At 35.7% G+C, this 25206-nt stretch overlaps 1 protein-coding gene across 1 annotated transcript; it reads left to right on the plus strand.

Annotated features, from left to right (window-relative positions):
• Window positions 1-2359: 2359 nt before the first annotated feature.
• Window positions 2360-6017, plus strand: pim2 (Pim-2 proto-oncogene, serine/threonine kinase). Its single transcript, XM_051117986.1, has 7 exons — window positions 2360-2606; window positions 2742-2842; window positions 2926-2976; window positions 3512-3726; window positions 3805-3974; window positions 4065-4241; window positions 4585-6017. Exons 1-7 carry the CDS (start codon window positions 2543-2545, stop codon window positions 4731-4733), a joined length of 927 nt encoding a protein of 308 aa, XP_050973943.1. The 5' UTR covers window positions 2360-2542; the 3' UTR covers window positions 4734-6017.
• The last annotated feature ends 19189 nt before the right edge of the window (window positions 6018-25206 follow it).

Here is a 25206-nt window from a genome sequence, read left to right on the forward strand (position 1 = left end):
CTTATTTGTTGGCATCCTTTTTATACAGTCTTGATTAGTCAGTACCTTTCATTTGTGATTTACCTTGCAAAATCTGCAAAATGTTAATGATTTCACCAAAAATAAGAGGGATCATACAAAATGCATGTTCTTGTTTATTTAATACTGACCTGAATAAGATATTGCACATAAAAGATGTTTACATACAGTCCACAAGAAAAAATACTAGTTGAATTTATAAAAATGACCCCGTTCAAAAGTTTTCATACACTTGATTCTTAACACTGTGTTGTTCCTGAATGATCCACAGCTGTGTTTTTTGTTAGTGATAGTTGTTCATGAGTCCCTTGTTTGTCCTGAACAGTTAAACTGCTGCTGTTCTTCAGAAAAATCCTTCAGGTCCCACAAATTCAGCTTTTTTGTGTATTTGAACCCTTTCCAACAATGACTGATTTTGAGCTCCATCTTTTCATACTGAGGACAACTGAGGGACTCTCATGCAACTATTACAGAAGATTCAAACACTCACTGATGCTCCAGAAGGAAACACAATGAGAGCCTGTACGTTTTTCTTATTTTGTCTAAATATTGCTTTTTTTAAATTTAGTACTGCCCTTCAGAAGCTACAGAAGATACTTACGTTTCCTAGAAGACAAAATAAGTTACATTTTACCCTGATCTTCAAATTCCAAAAGTTTTCACCCCCGGCTCTTAATGCATCGTGTTTCCTTCTGGAGCATCAGTGAGTGTTTGAATCTTCTGTAATAGTTGCATGTGAGTCCCTCAGTTGTCCTCCGTGTGTGAAGATGGATCTCAAAATCATACAGTCATTGTTGGAAAGGGTTCAAATACACAAAAATGCTGAAAAACCAAAGAATTTGTGGGACCTGAAGAATTTTTCTGAAGAACAGCAGCAGTTTAACTGTTCAGGACAAACAAGGGACTCATGAACAACTATCACTAAACAAACAAACACAGCTGTGGATCATTCAGGAACAACACAGTGTTAAGAATCAAGCGTATGTAAACTTTTGAACGGGGTCATTTTTATGAATTCATCTATTATTGTCTCTTGTGGACTATATGTAAACATCTTTTATGTGCAATGTCTCATTCAGGTCAGTACTAAATAAAGAAGAACATGCATTTTGTATGATCCCTCTTATTTTGGATTAAACAATGAACATTTTGCTGATTCTGCAAGGTGTGTGTAAACTTTTGACTTCCACTGTAATTCGTCACAGTTTTGATGACTTCACTATGACTTTTTTAAATGTGGAAAACATTTTATCATTAAAGAATGAGGTGTGTCTGAATATTATGTATATAGAAATGCATGCAACTTCAATGCAGTGCTGAAATCTCCTAGTCAAGCGTCTCAAAAGGCATTTAAGCCTGGAAAGTCAGGTCTTGGTTTCTGCGTGAAGCATTATCAAGCGCCATCGTTTAGCTATTAAAGTTCCGCTTTTCTTGGTATATCATCATGGAGACGAAACCACATTAGATTTTGTAAATAGCTGATGTGGGACAGTCCCACATGCGCACAGCATGTTAAAGCATGAGTCATTATGCCCTTAAACTGGTCTAAAACCATCCCTGTTCATATGTGCAACGTGCGCAATATTTTTGCTAAATGACTGATGTTTTCAACTACACTATATATGATCTACTTTTTGACTTAAATCACTAGTAAACGATCCAGTAGTGACTACTATCATGTTTCATTTTCACTAGTGACTAGTTATTCGTTAATTACTGGAACTTACTTGGATATGGAGATTTAATTCTGGTGTAAAAAAAACAAAACAAACAAAACACATTTTCGCATGCAATTCTACATGACGATGCATTACAGTTGTACCTGGTACCTGTTTTAGTTTTTCTAATTTATTTACTTATTTATTTTAGTTTTAGTAAAATGTATTAACTGTATATTTGTATATTTCAGTTTTACCTAATTATGAGACGCTATTATCCGTTTTAAATTGTTAGTATCTTAGCTAACTGCTTTTTAAATTCTGTTGTATTCTTGCAGTCTATTTTTAACTGTTCAAAATGGATTTCAGTAAATGCTGTCAGAAACAGCTAGAATATGTTGCATTGGTGCACTGGGTGAATTCAAAATTTACGCGTTAAAAAAAAGAGTCAAAGGTATTCCTGTCATTGCGCGCGCGCGCTCTTTCTGAGGGACGTTGGGCGTAAGAGCCGAGGAGATTCTTAGAATTTTACCCACAGCTCATTAATATTCAATCGTTTAAAAAATTCAGCGCTGTGGTTGGCTGTCGGTTCAAAACACTCCAAGCGTGTTGCCCGCGATTGGGCGGGTTCGTCAAAGTGGGCGTGTTTACGCGTGTAAACTTAAAACATCAACAAACCGCGAGCTGATGATTCAGAAGCGCGCGAGTGTTCGGAGGAGACGCTCACTGCAAACAGCGGAGTTTGAACTGAACTGAAAACAGACATAACACATTACCATGGATATGTTTTGCTGAGGCGGCTTACTGAAGCAGCTGAAGATATCACTTGCTTGTTTTTAGAGTTTTCATCCGTGTGAAAACCGACAATGTTGGATAAAAGGATCGTTGACCTGCGTTTGGATCAGCTGGAAGGCGTGAGAGCAAAAAATGGTAATTCATTAAAAGACCGAACAACTAGAAAATATTGAAAGGATTAAATAAAATATGCGCTTGTGCTAAATTTCATGTGAAACCAAAAGCATAATTTAGAAAGGCTGTTTTGTGACATATTTATTATTATTTTAGGGAAAGACAACTTTGAGAAGCAATACAAGATGGGAACGCTCCTTGGAAGCGGCGGGTTCGGTTCTGTGTTCTCCGGACAGCGCATTTCAGACGGACAACAGGTAACAATTCTATCCAGTAGTATAAAATGCAAATATCTGCACATATAAATTCCTTCTCTAACTTACTTTTATTTTCATTTCAGGTCGCTATTAAACAAATATCCCGTGATAGAATTCAGCAATGGGCCAAAGTGGTGAGTAAATCCTTTATATAAATGCAAACTGTTTTTATTTTCTTTTAATTACTGATCTTTAAAGTAAAATTACGACGGGATCTTGAACATATAAACAATGAAGTCATAGAAACAGGAATCATAGCGCCCTCTTCTGATTGTTATGGGGTTTTTTTTTGTTTTTTTTCTTTACCGGAACAGCGTCGTCCTAATACAGAAAGTGACGTAGGTGTGACGATACGGATTTTTCAAAACACCCTAAAAGGGAAACTTAAGTGGACTTTCCCTTGTGTGTCAGAACCAGTTTTAATAGCACTAGACTTGATGGACGAGATATGTCTGATTTTAAAAACAAGAAGTATATTTATAGGTCAGAAATCTGTGACATAAAATTGCAGTTCCCCTTTTTACCCAGGGAGAAATCCCTGGTTTACACCTGAGGTGCCATATGTTAAAATTACCTAGGGAATTTTTAAAATGTAATGTCCGTTCCAGTGGAAAATAATCAGAATTCAAAGTTAATAATGACCTCACTCTTTTGATTTTCCCCACACAGCCTGGTATAGCAAGTGCAGTCCCCGTGGAGATCGCTCTCCTCCTGTGTCTGGGTGGAGGGTCGGGGTCGGGTCACCGCGGCATCATCCGGATGCTCGACTGGTTTGAGGTGCCCGGTCAGGGATACCTCATCGTGTTTGAGAAACCCCAACACTGCCAGGACCTGTTTGACTTCATCACTGAACGCGGGGCCCTGGCGGAGCCCGTCGCACAGAGGTGAGAAAAGGCAAAAGTGTCTTTTGACGTTCTATGCTAGCGCTAAACTACAGTGCTGATGAGAATTGTTCCGTTCAGGTTCTTCAAACAGGTCATCGAAGCCCTGCAGTTCTGCCACTCCAAGGGAATTGTGCATAGAGACATCAAAGATGAGAACATCCTCGTCGACACCCGCACCGGAGACATCAAAATCATTGACTTTGGATCTGGTGCCGTGCTGAAGGACTCCATCTACACTGACTTTGAAGGTAAGGCTGCTTTTGGAAGGTGACTGCGTGTGAATGAATATAACATGAACGTGGAACTGTTTCTAAAGACTTTTCCTCTCGTCTGTTTAGGAACTAGAGTCTACAGTCCACCAGAGTGGATCCAGCAGCAGCGTTACAGCGCCCGTCCGCTCACCGTGTGGTCTCTGGGCGTACTTCTGTTTGACATGGTGTGTGGAGACATTCCCTTCGAGCGGGACGTCGACATCGTTAATGCCACGCCGAGTTTCACTAAACGCATCTCCAAAGGTGAGCTCTCAAACCGGATGAACTCTCCTTTCTTAAAGAGACAGTGCACCCCGAAAATGAAAATTCTATTCTTACTATGAAAGTGAATGGGAATCAAACGTGTTGGCTCATTGAATTGTTTCCCAATGCATGAAACTGATATAATTAAGTAGTTTGAATAGCATTTTATGTTTGTTTTGCACTTGTGTAACATGCAGATACTTCACAGTATGCATCTCAGATGGGTTTCAATATATTTAAGCAAATTTGTATTTGCTCTTTTACTTACAACGGTTAGTGACATAGCCTACAATATTCCGAGTGTACGACGGCAGGTTTATTCACTGTTTATTTTTCATTTCAGAATGCCAGTCTCTGATTCGCTGGTGCCTTTCGTACAGGCCGGAGGACCGGCCCAGTTTGGAGCAGATTTTGCAGCATCCTTGGATGACGGAGAGCTCTGAGGACATTGGAGATTTGCAAGCGGAAAGCAATATTAATCCAAGCCTTTAAATCCTGAAGGACTTTGGACTCGAATCAGAACTTTCACACACACTGTTTTGTTTTACACTGGACTTCCTGAACTCTAGTTGCTGGCTTCTGGATTCTTCCTTATTTATTTATTTTTTTGTTTGGCTGCCTTCAAGGTTCGTGTCGTTTCTTACGGGATCTACGCTTCAGAGACCCCGAAATAGCCCTGGATTGCTGCAGGTTTACTTCATGAATGAATTTTTCCCATGACTACAAGCATCACAGTTCCCTTTTTTGGTTTTAACTTATTGCTGATTATTTATTTTTTTCAGCTGTGTACTAATTTATTTTTGCAGGAAGTTTCAGAAGCCGCAAACTGCGTTTCTCGTTTATTGGTTGTTTTTGAAGTTCTAACTGACTTAAGTGACAGTAGGTGGACTTGCAGTTATTTACCAGACCTGGTTTTACAGGTTTTTTGTTGTACAGTGATATTCTGTCCCTGTTCTAAGGGATCTCAAAAAGACTTTGGATCTGCTTTCCAGTCTTTTGACGGGAGGCCTGGCGGAACAATAATTCAGGCTCACGTGGATCTGTTCCCATTTATCAACACACACTCTCAAAGAAGGTGCGACAGAATAGAAGAGGAACATTCCTGTGGATCCTGTTTACTCTAAATGAACCAATTCCCTAGATGGATTCCTCAGAGCCATTACTAAGCCGGCTTTTGGTTTCTGTGTCTATTGTTTGCGTAAGACCTGCGCTGTAACTTAAAGAATGTTGTCAGGACGCTCTGTACTGAACCCACTCAGATGTGAGTCGTTTTGTGGGAAATTCCCAAAGGTCAGCATGTTAACTAATGTCATGAGGGTTTCAACCACTAACCCACTGTTGATGTTTACTTAAAAGGGCCTGTGGGCTTTTCCCGATTGTTTGATTTCATTGTAACACACCAAAGAGATCTGCCTTACTCACGCGTGTGAGGTAAACATGCCTAATGCCAAATGAATTTGATGTGGACCTGGAAATTTGTCAAGGTTCCACAAGTGCAAAATGTTTGATTTGAGACTTTCAAACTGAATGTAGGTGAATCGGACCTTTCCCAACACAACTTGTAATGCACCCATGTGAACACTGGGGTATTTTCCTTCATTCTTTCTTACGAAGAAAAAAAAAATCCTTGCGGTTTTCGCTTGGGTTGGCACAACAGTTTAGCTGTAAATACTTGTGTATTCAACAATGTGCTGTGGCTGTTGCCACGTGATGTTTAATTTAAGAGATTCTATGAATAAAAAATATAGATGTGAATTATCTATATTTTAAGAAACACCTGTCTTGTGTTTTTGTTTGATCCATTTTTGCTCATGCAAATAAGACATCAAAAGAGAAACTGCTGCCTCATGGAGATCATAGTTTTTGTTCATCAAGTTTTAAACAGGCCTCTCCAGGCCAACCATTCAGATTAGTTATTCCCGACAAGAGAAGAAGGAATGTTTTTATCATGTACACATACATGCTTTACTGTAATGACAGAACTGACTTTTCTGCATAGTTTCCGCATAGAAAACAATCTTAATGTACATACTAGTTACTAGTAAACCTGTTGATGTGTCCTGTTGATGCATGTATATATGTGTACATATATACATGCATACATATACATATATACATGCATACATACACATACATATACACATACATACATATACATATATACATGCATACATACATATACATATATACATACATACATATACACATACATACATACATACATATACATATATACATGCATACATACACATACATATACACATACATACATATACATATATACATGCATACATACATATACATATACATATATACATACATACATATACACATACATACATACATACATATACATATATACATACATACATGCATACATACCCATATACACATACATGCATACATACACATATATACATACATACATACATATACATGCATACATATACATACATACATACACATATATACATACACATATACATACATACATATACATATATACAGACATACATATACATACATACACATATATACATGCATACATACATACATATACACATACATACATACATACATATACACATACATACATACATACATACATATACATATATACATACATACATACATACATATACACATACATACATATACACATACATACATACATACATATACATATATACATACATACATACATACATATACACATACATACATATACACACACATATACACATACATACATGTACATATACATATACATACATACATACACACATACATACATACATATACATACATATATACATACATATACACATACATACATACATACATACATACACACATACATACATATACATATATACAGACATACATAAACATATATACATACACACATACATACATATACACATACACACTTACTACCAGTCAAAAGTTATTGAATAGTCAGATTTTTAATGGGTTTTTTTTCTAAAGTCTCTTCTGCTCATAAAGCCTGCATTTATCTGATCCAAAATACAGCAAAAACAGTAACATTTTGAAATATTTTACCATTTTAAATAACTTCTATTTGAATATATTTTCAAATGTAATTTATTCCTGTGATTTCACAACTACATTTTTAGCATCATTACTCCAGTCATATGAACCTTCAGAAATCCTTCTAATATTCTGATTTGCTGTTCAAAAAATTATGATGATGATGATGATGTTGAAAACAGCCTGAGAAGAATTTTTTTCAGGTTTCTTTGATGAATAGAAAGTTCAGAAGAACAGCATTTATCTGAAATAGAAATATTTTGTAAAATTATAAATGTCTCTTTGATCATTTTAAAGCTTCCTTGCTAAATAAAAGCACTAACTTCTATCATTTCTTTAGCAAAATAATATAATAATAATAATAATACAAATTCAAGGTATTTCAAGGTTAAAAAATTACATGTAGTAGCTTGTGATGTCTCAGAAATTATGCGAATATGTGGAATCTGTAAGGTGTTGCTGCCCCCTAATGGCTCTCTGATATCGGTAAGATCGTTCAGCTAAATGTAAGTTAAGCAGAGTAAACTAGTACAGTATCAGACTCAGTTAAAGATAAAATGGAAAATGAAAGCAGCCAGCTTTGTATTGTTACAGTGTCGGTGATATAAGTAAATGAACGATATGTATTATTTTTCCGTGTTGTTTCCCCGTTTGTTTGTCAAAGAAAGTCCGGGACTGGAGCTATTAAAAGTTTTACGTCACCCGGTGAAAACTACAGATCCCACTTCTGCATTTTTGTAGTCTGATCGAGCCCTGTGCATTATGGGTGTTGAAGTTTTCATAACTTTTTTGTCGTCAGCCCCCTTATGCAGACCCGGTATGCTCGACACATGGAATGAAAATAAGGTACAAATTATATGTGGACATCTTACAATTGATTTGCTGAATCCAACTGGAAATAAAAGGATAACAGATTTTGTTGATATTCTGTATAGTAAAGGTCTATTTCCGGTGATTACAAAACCTAGTAGAATAACAAAAGATACTGCTACACTGATAGACAATATATACACAAACTAAACTGGAAAAAAAAAAAAAAGACTATTAAAGACTATTTCAAAGACTATTAAAAAAGTCATTGCTGTACTTAAAGAATCAAAATTGGAGTGAGGTTTATGAAAATAAAGACACTAATAGAGTTTATGATGCTTTTTTTAACTATATTAACTGAACAATTTGAAAAACATTGTTTATCTAAGAGAATTGTAAAGAAGCAAAAAATGAGGATTAACCATGGATTACTAAGGGAATAGAATATATGTTATACAGGAAATTAATAGAAACCAGAACTAAACAAGCAGAAAAAAATAATAAGATAACAAAAAAAAAAAAAAAAAAAAAAAAAAAAAAAAAAGGAATTAATATCATAAGAGTTAGTAAAAAGGACTATTATAATAAGTTATTAGACAAGCATAAGATTAATATACAAGCAACTTGGAAAGTACTTAAAAAGAATACCGGAAAAGTAGATTCAATTATTTTGTTAACGATAATATTTTCAATTAATTCAATGAGGATTTTGTAAATATTGGTTACAAGTCAGCAAAAGAGATTGTGGAGGAGAGAACTGGGGATAGGACAGATGAAGGGAAGATTTCTGTACTTGATTACTCAATGTTTATTAGGGGAGTTGATGAAAAAGAAATACTGTTAAAAATTTCAAGAATAAATATTCCACTGATTGTTAATATTTTGATATGTCGTTAATTAAAATTATAATAGAATATATAGTAAAACCATTGAAACATTTGTAATCAGTCCTTTTTCACAGGCATATTCCCAATATGAAAACAGCTAAAGTTATTCCTATTTTTAAAAGTGGAGACTGGAATTTTTTTCCAACTATAGATCAATTTCTCTCCTTTCCCAGTTCTCAAATTTTAGTGAAATTATTTGTCCATAGGCTTGACAATTTCATAGACAAACACAGATTACTGAGTGAACATCAGTATGGCTTTAGAACAAATAGTTCAACCTCAATGGCAGTAATGGAAATGGTACAAGAGATTTCTGCTTCAGTGGATAATAATGAATATACTGTGGGGGTGCTCCTAGATTAAAAAAGCTTTTGACACTATTAATTATGGCTTATTAATGATGAAACTGGAGAGATATGGTATAAGAGGAAAAGCCTTTGCTTAGATAAAGTCACCTTGATGACAGATATCAGTTAGTACAAATAAATATTGTTAAATCAGATTTACCGAAAGTTACTTGTGGTGTTCCTCAAGGTTCGGTGTTAGGCCCTAAATTAATTGTAATGTGTCTAAAGTAGTAAAAATGGTTTTGTTTGGAAAAAATTGAACCACATCTGAATACTGTGGAAAACGAACTGATGGTTTTCAAAAAATGGTTTGATGACAGCAGACTTTCACTGAATTTAAGTAAAACGGTTTATAAAATTTAGGAATTGACAATGAAAGTTAAGTTGAGGATTAACAATTAAGAAATAGAAAGCGCATATGAAATTAAATTTTGAGTTAGAATTGATCATAAATTATGCTGGAAACCACATACTAATAATGTCCAAATCTACTGCAATATTAAATAGAATAAAACATATTTTGATTGAAAAAACATTATATATATATACTGCCCTCCAAAAGTTTGGAAAGTGGGGTTTTGGACAATATTGGCATGAATCCTTTTTAATTTATGATAATTTTGCACTGATAAGGAACAACACAAACTACGAAAACATATTCAATTACATAAACAGTTTATACATTGATAAAACTTAAATTAAACCAGTAACCAGCATCACAGCTGGCAAAGGGGCATGTCTGACTTTAACATGTATATATTGACATTATCATGTAATCAAAATCAAAATTAATATTGCTGCTCTTCAATGATAATGTCAAGTTACATTAATGTATTTGCAGCAAAAAATGATAAGGATTTATACCGATATCATCTAAAACCACACTTAGGGGTGTTTTCAAACTTTTGGAAGGCAGTGTACATACAGGTGCATCTCAATAAATTAGAATGTTGTGAAAAAAAGTTAATTTATTTCATTAATTCAACTCAAATTGTGAAATTTGTGTATTAAATAAATTCAATGCACACAGACTGAAGTAGTTTAAGTCGAGCAAAATCGATTCTTGATTAGGAGATTTTTGAATTATTTATTAATGGACTAGTGTTTTCTGAATTAGTGATTTCAGGGTGAATTTGCCGATTTGGACTCGCCATCTTGAAGGTGGGGATTGTGAATAAACAGCGCTCTTTCCACCTTCAATACCATGACTGAAGTGCCCTTGTGCAAGGCACTGAACCCCCAATTGCTCCTCGGGCGCTGGAGCAATGGCTGCCCACTGCTCCGGGTGTGTGTTCACAGTGTGTGTGTGTGTGCGCGTGTGTGCGTTCACTTCTCACTGCTGTGTGTGTGCACTCGTGATGGGTTAAATGCAGAGGACCAATTTCGACTATGGGTCACCATAGCTGACAATACGCTGTCACTTTCACTTTCACTTTTCAGATCAGCTGTAACAGTCCGACCTCCATTGATTTGATGCCGGAGCAGGGATGAAAGTTAGACAAGAATATCTCCGATTGATCGACTGAGGTGTTGTGTTGCTGGATGTAATAATGAACACAGTGGTCGTCATTTACTCCCGACATCTGAGCCGCTGAAGATGCAGTGGATTACGTTTGTTTGTGCAAAATCGAGCAAAATCGATTCTAGAATTTGGGTGAACTTCACAAGGAATGGACTGAGGCATCAAGAGCCACGACACACAGACTTGTCAAGGAATTTGGCTACAGTTGTCGTATTCCTCTTGTTAAACCGCTCCTGAACCACAGACGACGTCAGAGGTGTCTTACCTGGGCTAAAGTGAAGAAGAAATGGACTGTTGCCCAGTGCTCCAAAGTCCTCTTTTCAGATGAGAGCAAGTTTTGTATTTCATTTGGAAACCAAGGTCCTAGAGTCTGGAGGAAGGGTGGAGAAACTTAAAGCCCAAGTTGCTTGAAGTCCAGTGTTAAGTTTCCACAGTCTGTGATGATTTGGGGTGCAATGTCATCTGCTGGTGTTGCTCCACTGTGTTTTTTGAAAACCAAAGTTACTGCACCCGGTTATCAAGAAATTTTAGAGCACTTCATGCTTCCTTCTGCTGACCAGCTTTTTAAAGATGCTGATTTCATTTTCCAGCAGGATTTGGCACCTGCCCACACTGCCAAAAGCACCAAAAGTTGGTTAAATGACCATGGTGTTGGTGTGCTTGACTGGCCAGCAAACTCACCAGACCTGAACCCCACAGAGAATCTTTGGGGTATTGTCAAGAGGAAAATGAGAAACAAGAGACCAAAAAATGCAGATGAGCTGAAGGCCACTGTCAAAGAAACCTGGGCTTCTATAGCACCTCAGCAGTGCCACAGACTGATCACCTCCATGCCACGCCGAATTGAGGCAGTAATTAAAGCAAAAGGAGTCCCTACCAAGTATTGAGTACATATACAGTAAATGAACATACTTTCCAGAAGGCCAACAATTCACAAAAATGTTTTTTATTTTTATATGTAAAATAAATTTATTTTTAAATGTATTTTTATTTTTGTTAAATGTGAGTCAAATCATCACAATTAAAAGAACCAAAGACTTAAACTACTTCAGTCTGTGTGCATTGAATTTATTTAATACACGAGTTTCACAATTTGAGTGGAATTACTGAAATAAATGAACTTTTTCACAACATTCTAATTTATTGAGATAAAGCTTTTGACAGGAAAGGACCTGCGACCGCTGACACTTTTTTTCCCAAGTTATTTTAAATGAACAGAAAATGTTTTTTTTTGACACAAACTGCCTGCTGTTAAGTAATGATCGACTGATATTGATTTTTTTTTTTATTTACATAATTATGTGCCCGATAACCGTTATGCAGAACCGATATGTATTGACTGTTATAAAGTAAATCAGTGACTGAGTGATGTAAATCCATACTACTTCACTTTGGTTTTTCCTCCTTTCAGTCATCTTAAAAAGTGTTAAAAATTAGCTTTCATGTTAAATTTAATCTTCATATTACAACAATAAAAACATTTTATTTATAAAATGCATCAGCTGCAACATTAATGAGCAAAATAAATGTAGAATGTTTTTAAATGAAGAAAATAAATAAAGGACAGGAGTCACTTTGGTGTTTTAAACAAGGGAATCTTGTTAAAAGTTACATGTGGTGCCCATCAGAGCATCAACTGGGTGAGTGAACGTAGAGCCCTGCATTTCAGCCGGAGCGTGACGGGCCCCGACTTTTTTACGTCCCGAGGGCTCAAATCCAACCAGGCTTCAGGTCCGTTTTAAGGCTTTTCCTTATTTTTACATTTTTGACATCCACAATTTATGGTGATAAATAAATAAATTCTACGCTGGTGGAAACAACAAGAGACTTCACTTTCGACACCGGCGTGTAGTGTCTCCATCAGCAGCAGCAGCGAGAGCGCCTTCAGCACAGCGCAAAGAGATCCACGTTTAAGTGCACGCAATAGGCTAAAGCTTGCTGTAAAGCACTGGCAAAAGTAATTACCATGAATGTGTCGAGGGGAAAATAGTAAGGAGATTTTTGAATTATTTATTAATGGACTAGTGTTTTCTGAATTAGTGATTTCAGGGTGAATTTGCCGATTTGGACTCGCCATCTTGAAGGTGGGGATTGTGAATAAACAGCGCTCTTTCCACCTTCAATACCATGACTGAAGTGCCCTTGTGCAAGGCACTGAACCCCCAATTGCTCCTCGGGCGTTGGAGCAATGGCTGCCCACTGCTCCGGGTGTGTGTTCACAGTGTGTGTGTGTGCGCGTGTGTGCGTTCACTTCTCACTGCTGTGTGTGTGCACTCGTGATGGGTTAAATGCAGAGGACCAATTTCGACTATGGGTCACCATAGCTGACAATACGCTGTCACTTTCACTTTCACTTTTCAGATCAGCTGTAACAGTCCGACCTACATTGATTTGATGCCGGAGCAGGGATGTAAGTTAGACAAGAATATCTCCGATTGAGCGACTGAGGTGTTGTGTTGCTGGATGTAATAATGGACATAGTGGTCGTCATTTACTCCCGACATCTGAGCCGCTGAAGATGCAGTGGATTACGTTTGTTTGTGAAGGGAATGCGGCTCCCGATCTACATATATCCGTCTATGTTCACGCGAATCATTCGTGATCCAGCTTCACTTACAGCAGAAGTGTGTATAAGGGTTGTTTTTTTTTTTTTTTTTTTTAATAAATTTTATGAGCAAAAATGACGGAATTAAATTGTTTCCACTGAAAGAGATGTGATTAGTAATCGCGCTGGTGCCCCCGTGTCTTGTAAGTAGCTTTACGGGTATGTGCCTAATAATGCACATTTATCCAAGTTTAACATTGGAACTAACATTGCTTTATACTTTAACTCTTTTAGGCCTATATCTATAGATTTTAAGGCAAGTCGTGATGATTTGAGAAGGCAAAGTTGGTCAAACAGACTATGATCAGTTATCCGCTGGTCGCTAGTCGTTACTTTAAACAACAAAAACTTATATTTAATGAACATAAAATGCTCCAAATGTTTTCTAAATTAAATTAGGGCCTATATTTGAGGCCTGTGCAGGGCTCTGAACGGCAAAATGAAAGCAAATTCAGGAGACAAATGATGAGCATAGACAACAGAGGGAGAATTAAATTCAGTGCTTTTAATTTTCAATATGTGCTCATTCATGGCTGTATTATTTAATTCATGCAATGTTGCATTTATCGGGACTGGACTTGACAGATTATCTTACGTGACTGTGAGTTCGTCTCTATTTCTTATGACGGTTTAAGCCTATACGTGATTCCGACCTCACGAGGCTAATGATGAGCATATAGACAACAGAGAGTTTATTGGGACAGGACTTCAATTATTTTACACAACTGTAAGTTCGTCTCTACTTCTTAGAGCCAAGGTGCAAAAACTTATACATATCAGGCATTTGTGTATCACATCTGAGCATTAATGGCTGTTATATTAAATAAAGTTTACTAAATACAGCAAAGCAAGAAAGTAGGCTATGCTTTACCTTTGCACCCCGTTGTTGTCGGGTCTCCCCTCAGGCGCGTTGTATGCGAGCAATTCTCAAAACACCCACAAGATGGCGGCGTTTATCAGTGAACCCGATATAACCGATAACCGATCATGGTAAATGCTTAAATATCGGGAAAAATAGGTAAACAAATAAATCGGTAAATCGATATATATCGGTCGATCTTAAGTACCTAAATAGTCTGGATATGAATTTAAAATGCATTTGACAGGAAAGCGTCTGCAACCACTAAAACTCGAATTGACAAAGTTGTGGTGTGCGGAGAAAAGGGAAGGTGTCTTGGTGAGAGACCATTGTTAGCTTAGATATAACGTTACACACGTTAGCAAACGATATGTAATCAGGCAAAAGCAAAGCTAGTGTTGGTCATCTATGAGTATTGATACTACTTGCGCGTAAGAGAAACTAATAATCGTTAATATCCGACACTAACGTTACGTGACGTAGCGGTTTCTCGTCACTGCAGGAAAGAGAGAGCGGGAGATAAACACGTTTTTGTTTCATTATATTCTGGTGTGGAAAATGCGAGGCCATGGTCACAGCTGAGGAAAATCAGTGCTGCAGGGAATTAAGATACATACTGGGCCTTAGTGGAGAACATGACCCCCACAAGTCTTTCAGCCTTGCTGTCTGAACTCATAATAGGTGCTACAGACAGCCTGTGCACTTCAGGGAGGAGCATGAATTTATACATTTAATATAACGACAAATAAATTCAAGTCCTGCCCTATCATTTTTTTCACATTCTAAAACTGGATTTACTCTGAAATATGACACAAAACATAAGTCAGTCATAACTTCTTTACATGACTTTAAGTTTGCTAAGCAGAGTAGGGCACCAATTATGAGATAGTGTAGTGTGATAACAAAAATCAAAATGGCAAGATCCAATACAGGTTTGCTTTTCTTAAATTTTAGTTGACATTGCATTTTTCTAGTTGTATAGGTTAAAACAAGGGTTCCCAAACTCTGTCCTGGTTCTTGGTTTAGCTCCAACTTGCCTCAACACACCTGCCAGGGGGTTCTAGTATGTCTAGTAAGAGCTTGATTAGCTGGTTCATGTGTGTCTAATTGGGGCTGGAGCTAAACTCTCCAGGACCGAGTTTGGGCACCCCTGGGTTAAAACAATGTTAAGATACTGACAAACAGTAGTTTTACCTGGACTCAGACTCAGACTTGAGTCCGACTCGACCCATTTTGGATTCAGACTCGACTCAGACTCGAACCCAACACTACTACTGAAAGAAAAATATACCATCTGACCCGTTTAAAAACATTTACCAATCTTTCAGTGTGGGTATCACACTAATGTGTTGTTAACATGTTAAATTGTGAATGCTGTGCTAGATACACACCAACAGCTTCATCTTGTTGATCCTCTTAAGGGATCTGGAAAGGGGAGCAGGTGCAGTGGAAGACAAGACAGTGCTGCATTCTCGTAGAGCCTTTGGTGACCTGCAGTATTCTACTATCATTCATTGCTGACCATGCTTTTCCACTTGGCCTCCATCACATCTGCATCTCCATTAGGAGTGGAAGCTGCAGTCCAGTAGAGGTGGTTAATAACAGCTGGATCCACTGCTTCAGATCTTCACACACCCTCATGTCTTGCAATGTCTCCCAAAGCCTTATAAATACACCACATGAGAATAAATGACCAATTAGCTGTGCAAACAAGGTCACTTAGCTGTAAATAGACCTGATGGTTGTAATATCAACAAACTGAGTTGTTCTCAAATGGTAACGTTTTTACACTGTTTTTTATTATATTGCTAATGCTTACAAGCTAGCCGCGGTGCTTTACAACAACTTGTACACATATCATGGCGTCTCATCATTAAATAATTATGTTCAATGATTTGGTAGTTAATAAATGTAAAAAAAAAAAAAAAAAAAAAAAAAAAAAAGACTTACGGTGAAAAGTTCACATTTTCCTCGAGCTGCATCTCTGACGGATCCGGACGGACCACAAGCGGACGGTGGACCCCCGATGAAGGTGCTGTGTGCACCGAAGGAACCGCACTAGCTCAATTGGTTCTTGCTTCGGCATCCCATGTTGAACTCCATCATATCGCCGGGACGATAAGCCTCTGGTGTAAATTGAACGCTACACAACACCGCGCTTTTCAAAGCAAATGCATTAGTGAAGGCCCGTCTCTTCACCTGCACAAACACACGCAGGCACGGAACATAGCGCCGTCCTTTTTCTTATTAGGAAACCTGTGGACTCGATGTCCTGACAGGCTGGAGTTTGTGCAACTTCCAAAAACACAATAATTTACCATGACGATAATCAATTGAAATAAATAAAAAAAAAACAACTACAGAAAGTAACTACAAACTACTACTGAAAACCAATAAGACGCAGCAAACGACTCCCTCTCGTGACGTCATATGACACGATGTTAAAAAAGGGCTTCTTGAGAACTGTCAAGGAAATGGTCACTTTTTCTTCTACATTTGTGCCCTTGTGTCTTGTAAAACATTTTTAAATCCTGCATTAATGATTCATTTGGCATTTCATACAAGGATATATATTTATTTGGACCATTTTTTGGTAACACTTTCTATGAAGCCTGTATTTATAATACATTATAAGGGTATTCTTAAGGCATTATAATGAATGCATAATGCATTATAAAAAACCTTATAGTATGTTGTATCATCTCATAAGCATTCATAAAAACAGTTTTTATGTATTATAATTTTTTACTTATTTGTGGTTATAGCTTTTAAGAGTATGATTACCTCCTCATAGTTATAACGTATTATAAGTCTCATATCTTGCCATGTTACGCACGTCTCTTTGCCTAAAGCATATAAAGACAATACAGAAATATGAAATAAGTAATAACAATAATAATATTTCCCAAAGAGCCATAAGATCACGTATCAGATCAGATTAATGTGTAATATGACTTTTGTATTATGTTTGATTATTTTGATGGTACTGCATGTCAGCTAGCAGTTATTATTATTAGTAGCATGCTAAATATATGCTAACACTGTATTTTGATGGTTCCCCAAAGACAAACTGTTTATTTTTGCAAGTACGTGAATCTGCTACCTAGCCTAACCTTAACCTAAATCTACTAATACTCTAAGGCAGTGGTTCCCAACCACGTTCCTGGAGGCCCCCAACACTGCACATTTTGCATCTCCTTTGTCTGACACACCCATTTCAGGTCTTGGAATCTCTACTAATGAGCCGATGATCTGAATCAGGTGTGTTTGATTAAGGAGACATGGAAAACATGCAGCGTTGGGCAGCCTTCAGGAACGTAGTTTGGGAACCACTGCTCTAAGGAGCGTTAGTTGACATGTAGTTGGAAAATTGCTTATTGTCAATAGACTAGGGGGACATCAAAATAAATAAACCTAATATAATGTAAAAAATAAATGTAATATGATATAGTCCATTATAAATTCAGTAGATTATATGCTGTCCATTGTGTGTTATAAATAATCAATCTTAAAAGTTAAAACCTAAAACACTCAAGTATTATAATGTACTATAATTGTATTATAAACGGACTTTTAATTTTTAATAAAGTGACTCATGTGATGTGTGACCTCCTCTTCTTTCTATCTTGCATAAAGCATATGTTCAGGTAATGATATATTTATAGATACAATAGGGTCTGACAGGTTCAATTTAAAGCTACAGAAATGTTACCCCTCTTTATTTAATGCATGTGACTATAACGCTTAATAAAGTGACTTATTTGATGTGTCAGCTCCTCTTATTTTTCTCATTTAAACAAAAGTTGTTTGATATGTACCGTCCATTAATTGGCTTAATCTTTTACAAAAAAAGCAAGAACTCATTAAGCTTGTGAAAAAAATGCAGATTGAGAAGGAATTCCTTAACATGCATTTATCTTATTACTGTTCACCCCTCCATTTCTGTATTTTTTATTAAAATAGTGCAATAATGCTGAAAAACTTAGACCTAAATTGTATGTATTTAATAGAGATTCAGTTTTTAATTGTGAAATAGTGTTGTAAACTTGAAGTAAAATAAATGAATAAAATATAAAAGTCATGTGGGACAGTGAATATTTAACATACATATATAATTATATACTACAGTATGTATTCCTGTATTTGTTTTGTAAAAGGTTGATCTGCATTTATAAGGAACAAACTGTAGGTCTCCAACATTGAGTAATTACAGCAAATATTAATAAGAATAAAGATAAGACCTTCTTTTATCAGATAATCGGAATATGTTTTACCGTGCATAACATGCACTAAAACATCTCACAAGGAAACCGTTCTTAGTAGTAGGCTAACACATTAGCAGACAACATCAGCATTTATGTTTAATTTATTTTTTATATAAACATTTAGATGCTGGTGACACTATCTAGCTTGTCCAGTTTTCTTTAGTCTTAAACCTGAAACATCTTTTACAGCACCGCTCGTCTCCTGTGACGCTCAACATTCGGCTTCAGCGTCTGCTCTAAGGCGTGCGCGCTCCCGCGCTAACATTTGCTAAACAGCGACCCCAGGTCACAGTTTTCGGCACAACACCGGATCAGAGAAGGAGGATGACCACCAGCAAACAAAACCACGATGTTTAGGTCCAAGTTAAATCATAATACACTAATTTAGTGAAACAAAGCATTATCGGTCTTTGTCAGTCACGTGCGTTTATTATGTGTGACGTCACCGAGGCGCCATTTGAAGGTATCGTCGCGTTGAGCAGTGAACTGGAAGTATACAGAGCCATAAAGTAAAGACCGTTTAAATCATCATACTGGAGAAACAGAAGCAAACCAAGTAGATATGGGACCGAGATAATCTCAATAGAAGTTTTAGGAACCGTAACTTATATAATTTGTCATTAACAATTAACGCTGATCCATATTAACGTTACCTGACCGCAAAAAGTTGGAAATATGACATGCTCTTGTTTACGGTATAAAAACGTATATTATTTACTTACAAATACACTTATATGTTCTGTTTTTGTCTACCATTAATTTGCACATTACCTCATTAATACCATTAAACTTTACACTGTTTGTTCAACATTGTCCGTACGTCTTTTGGCTGATAACAAGTGCTGATAAGGAGTCAATCAAAAACACATTTATGAAAATGTCATTATACATACTTTATTACAAATACAACACTGTGTTATAAAATCAGCTTAAAAATGCATAACAGAAGATGTGACAAGCATGATGAACATCAACATACTGCTAAGTGGACACAGTGCAAGTACTACAAAGAAAGCTGAATAATAATAAAATGAAAATAAATAATAAAATTAATATTAATAATAATGTGATGATGAATTAATGCTTCTGCCAAACATTTCTGATGACCCTTTCTACATGGAATCTTATAAGTGCTAGATGATCTGTCAAATAATTAATAGTTTGTAGGTAGAACACTTTCTGGCACACACTTTTACACTGAATGGTTTCTCTGTGAAAATCTCACAGCAGTCAATCATCGCTATACTGTGTCCAAAGGACACCACAAACTAATGAGGGATAATTTTGTGCCTGTAACAGTATAAAACAGTGTTTGTGCAGGCAGATTCAATCTGAGGTGCATGAAGTTAACAGAAGTGTTTAAAATGAAGTGAGAATTTCCCTTATGTCTGACATGAAAAGCAGTCCGTTTTCTTCTGGGTACACACAAGTTACATTCAGTTTGTGGCACTGAGTGGTGTCTTCTGAAGTCGACCATCTCCTCCAGCCTGGTGTCATCATCTCGGCTGCAAGGGTTTTTTTTTTTCTTTTTTTTTTTTTCTTACAGTTTAGTCACACCAACCTATATGAAATACAGATATACATAAAAAATAAAAATATTAAAAATGTATTTTAGTTTGGTATTCAGTTAGGTATTTAGTTAGTAATTTCAGTAGTGAAATAAAATAAATCTCCACAGTCATGCATAAAACGATTGCGTGACATTGCATGGTACATGAGGCGTTTCTGCTCCCTGGCTCTGTTTAGTGGTGCCCTGGCAACCCCTGGAAACCTGCTTTTCATTCTTAAGGTATTGTTTTCGTTATAATGTACTGATTCAAATTAGTTATCAATAATAATTATTTTACCACTAAGCTGACATGCTCTCGTCTATAAACAGGCCGCATCTGTGGTGGGGGGACGGCGCCGGCGCAACCATCAAACATATTTTTAAAAGGAATCCGGCGCCACGTTCCTGACCGCATCACTGTCTTTACTGGGTGCTTTTAGGGAATATTTGCATTTATCCACACTTGTCATTACGCCGTATACCTGCACTACACCACTGAATATTGATAACCCAAAACAACATGTGGATATAACGTTAGGTACTAAAGAAAATAGAAAATAAGCACATACTTAAAAAAAAAAAAAAAAATCGCTTACTTACCTTTATGAAAATGTCCAGGGCAAATATGATGATTTTGCGTATCACCGCTGCTGTGCAGGCCATACGACGCTTCTTGGTTATTTCCGCTGCATGTTTTCTTTCAAGTGGGAGACCTAAAATATCTTTCCTTGTGGTCCGTTTTTAACCTTTTCTATCGTGTAATTTACCATCGCTGACTTTAACACAACAAGAACGTACAATTTTGAAGCAAATCAAAAGAACAATTCTGCAATTACAGAACACCTCGGCTTTGATACCTTACAAATGGCCGCGACACCCAAAATGCAATTCGATTCTCGTGAGTGTGACGTCACCTGACAAAGACCGATTAACAAAACAACCAGCGTTCGCTTAACCTACCTGCTCACCCAGACCATGAGCATAATCCAACAGAGATACTGCACGTACATAGGCCAGCACGATGTTTGTGTCTGCATTAAAAACAGAATAATCTAATTTAATTAATTATATATATATATATATATATATAAACCTTGTGAAGCAAGGTTCAAAGTTCATATAATTATTTTATATGAACAGAAAATGTTTTTATTTGCCAAAACTGCTTCCGATTGCTGACTGGCATCTGAAGTTAATATATATTAATATAAAACGTATCTGACGCCAAATCCACGAGATCGCTAACAAGTATGATGGAACCATACAGAAATATACAAAAACATTAAAAGTATTTTTTCAACATTTTTCAAGTTATTTTATATTAACAGAAAATGTTTTTATTTGACACAAACTGCTTCAGATTGCTGACTGGTATCTGAAATGAATATATATTAATATAAAATATATCTGACGCCAAATCCACGAGATCGCAGACAAGTAAGATCTATCCGTACAACAATATGACATGTATTTATTTGACACCAAAGCCCTGATACTTTTTAAAATTATTTTATATGAACAGAAAATATTTTTATTTGACAAAAACTGCTTCAGATTGCTGAATGGTATCTGAAATGAATATATATTAATATAAAATATATCTGACGCCAAATCCATGAGGTCGCAGACAAGTATGATGGAACGGTACAGAAATATTCAAAAATATGAAATGTACTTATTTGACACCAAAGCCCTGATACTTGTTCAGGTTATTTTATATTAACAGAAAATGTTTTTATTTGACACAAACTGCTTCCGATTGCTGACTGGTGTCTGAAGTTAATATTTATTCATATAAAATGTATCTGACGCCAAATCCACGAGATTGCAGACAAGTAAGATCTATCCCTACAAAAATATGAAATGTATTTATTTGACATCAAAGCCCTGACACATTTTCCAAGTTATTTTATATGAACAGAAAATGTTTTTATTTAACACAAACTGCTTGCGATTGCTGACTGGTATCTGAAATTAATATACACTACCGTTCAAAAGTTTGGGGTCAGTAAGACTTGTAATAGTCTTTAAAGAAGTCTCTTATGCTCATCAATGCTGCGTTTATTTGATTAAAAATATAGAAAAAAAACAGTAATATTGCAAAATGTTTTTACAATATAAAATAATGTTTTTTTTAATTTTAACATACTTTAAAATAGAATTTATTCCTGTGATGAAACGCTGAATTTTTATCAGCTGTTACTCCAGTCTTAAGTGTCACATGATCCTTCAGAAATCATTCTAATATGCGGATTTTTCTTAGAATGATCAATGTTGGATAATATCAACAATTGTGCTGCCAAATATTTTTTGGAACCTGTAATTTTTTTTTTTTTTCAGGATTCTTTCATGAATACCAAGTTTAAAAAGTACAGTGTTTATTCAAAATATAAATATTTTATAACAATGTAAATTATTTATTATTAACTTTTAATAAACTTTTAATTTTTAACTTAATACATCCTTGGTGAATAAAAGTATTAATTTCTTAAAAAAAAAAAAAAAAAAAAAAAAAAAAAAAGAAACAATAAAAATGTACTGACCCCAAACTTTTGAACGGTAGTGTATATTAATATAAAATGTATGTGACGCCAAATTCCTGAGGTCGCAGACAAGTATGATGGAACGGTACAGAAATATTCAAAAATATGAAATGTACTTATTTGACACCAAAGCCCTTACTCTTTTTTTTTCGGCTCACATTTGCCTGAATGAGTCGTCAGGATTTCGAATCTTTTTCTGTTAGGGCCACACGTCACAAGTAACACATTTGCATAATGTCCACCCACATTCTACGTCGCGAACAACTTGCCCACCCATAAATTTCCATGTGGTTTACCTCACATGGAAATTTACAGGTACATTATAGGGAAGACGCTGAATCCTACGCTGTGAGTAAAATTGTTTTATATTCACTTCCAAAAGATGAAGAATCTACAAAGATTGTATTTTCTAGCGATCGTTCAAAATTAGTAGTTGTGTATGTTATGTTGTGTAACAGCCCTGCACATGTCTTGCTAACTGGCTAACTCATGCTTCTGTAGTTCTGTTGTTCAGCTTGTTTCTGTCTCGACCAAAGCGCACGCAGCAGACAAAGTTCAAATGAGTTGTTCAAATGAACTTTTGCCGCTGTGCTCTTAAGGGCTGCACTGAACCCAGTGATCAGCGCAGCGCTTTCCGTGTTCGGTGTGAAACCGCTTAATGCATTATACAATGTTGAAGTCAACTTGCGAGCACTTTCCACGGTAGACCGTGCTTGTCGATCAGCCACTTCAGCCATTTCATCATCAGACTCTGGCTGGCATTGTTATGGTAAAATCGATGCCATATTTTCTATGTATTGACAAGTATCCAGGGCTGTCAGTCAGTTATGGCATGGGCGTTTCGTTTTCCAACACGCCGTTCCTGGTAGACCAATCATAAAGGACTGTGCCATCTGACCAATCACAGCAGTGAGGGCTCACGAAAAGGAGGGGTTTAGAGAGACTGATTCTTCGAACTGCTTCACACCAGTCGTTTACGAATCATTTAGAAATGGGGTAAAATTAAATGAAGTGTTTTTTGACCTTGCATACATGTAAACCTGTTTTTATTTGACAAAAACAATGCTTAGCAATTGCTGAAATGGCATCTGAAGTTAATGTTTATTAATATAAAATCTGACGCCAAATCCACGAGATCGCAAACTAGTATGATGGAACCGTACAGAAATTTTTTGTTGTTGTTTATGTAAAAATATTAAATTTATTTTTTCCAACTTTTTCAAGTTATTTTATATTAACAAAAAATGTTTTTATTTGACAAAAACTGCTTCCGATTGCTGACTGGTATCTGAAGTTAATGTTTATTAATATAAAATGTATCTGACGCCAAATCCACGAGATCGCAAACAAGTATGATGGAACCACAAAGAAACATATAAAAATATTAAATTTATTTTTCCAACTTTTTCAAGTTATTTTATATTAACAAAAAAAAAAAATTTTTATTTGACAAAAACTGCTTGTGATTGCTGACTGGTATCTGAAGTTAATGTTTATTAATATAAAATGTATCTGACGCCAAATCCACGAGATCGCAAACAAGTATGATGGAACCGTACAGAAATATGCAAAAATATTAAATGTATTTTTTCAACTTTTTCAAGTTATTTTATATTGAACGGAAAATGTTTTTATTTGACAAAAACTGCTTCCGATTGCTGACTGGTATCTGAAGTTAATGTTTATTAATATAAAATGTATCTGACGCCAAATCCACGAGATCGCAAACAAGTATGATGGAACCACACAGAAATATGCAAAAATATTAAATGTATTTTTTCAACTTTTTCAAGTTATTTTATATTGAACAGAAAATGTTTTTATTTGACAAAAACTGCTTCCGATTGCTGACTGGTATCTGAAGTTAATGTTTATTAATATAAAATGTATCTGACGCCAAATCCACGAGATCGCAAACAAGTATGATGGAACCACAAAGAAACATATAAAAATATTAAATTTATTTTTCCAACTTTTTCAAATTATTTTATATTAACAAAAAAAAAAAAAAAAAAAAAGTTTTTATTTGACAAAAACTGCTTCCGATTGCTGACTGGCATCTGAAGTTAATGTTTATTAATATAAAATGTATCTGACGCCAAATCCACGAGATCGCAAACAAGTATGATGGAACCACAAAGAAACATATAAAAATATTAAATTTATTTTTCCAACTTTTTCAAGTTATTTTATATTAACAAAAAAAAAAAAAAAAAAAAAAAAAACAAAAAAAAAAGTTTTTTATTTGACAAAAACTGCTTCCGATTGCTGACTGGCATCTGAAGTTAATGTTTATTAATATAAAATGTATCTGACGCCAAATCCACGAGATCGCAAACAAGTATGATGGAACCACAAAGAAACATATAAAAATATTAAATTTATTTTTCCAACTTTTTCAAGTTATTTTATATTAACAAAAAAAAAAAAAAAAAAAAAAAAAGTTTTTATTTGACAAAAACTGCTTCCGATTGCTGACTGGCATCTGAAGTTAATGTTTATTAATATAAAATGTATCTGACGCCAA

Source organism: Labeo rohita, chromosome 8 (assembly GCF_022985175.1).
Source record: "Labeo rohita strain BAU-BD-2019 chromosome 8, IGBB_LRoh.1.0, whole genome shotgun sequence".
Lineage (NCBI taxonomy): Eukaryota > Metazoa > Chordata > Actinopteri > Cypriniformes > Cyprinidae > Labeo > Labeo rohita.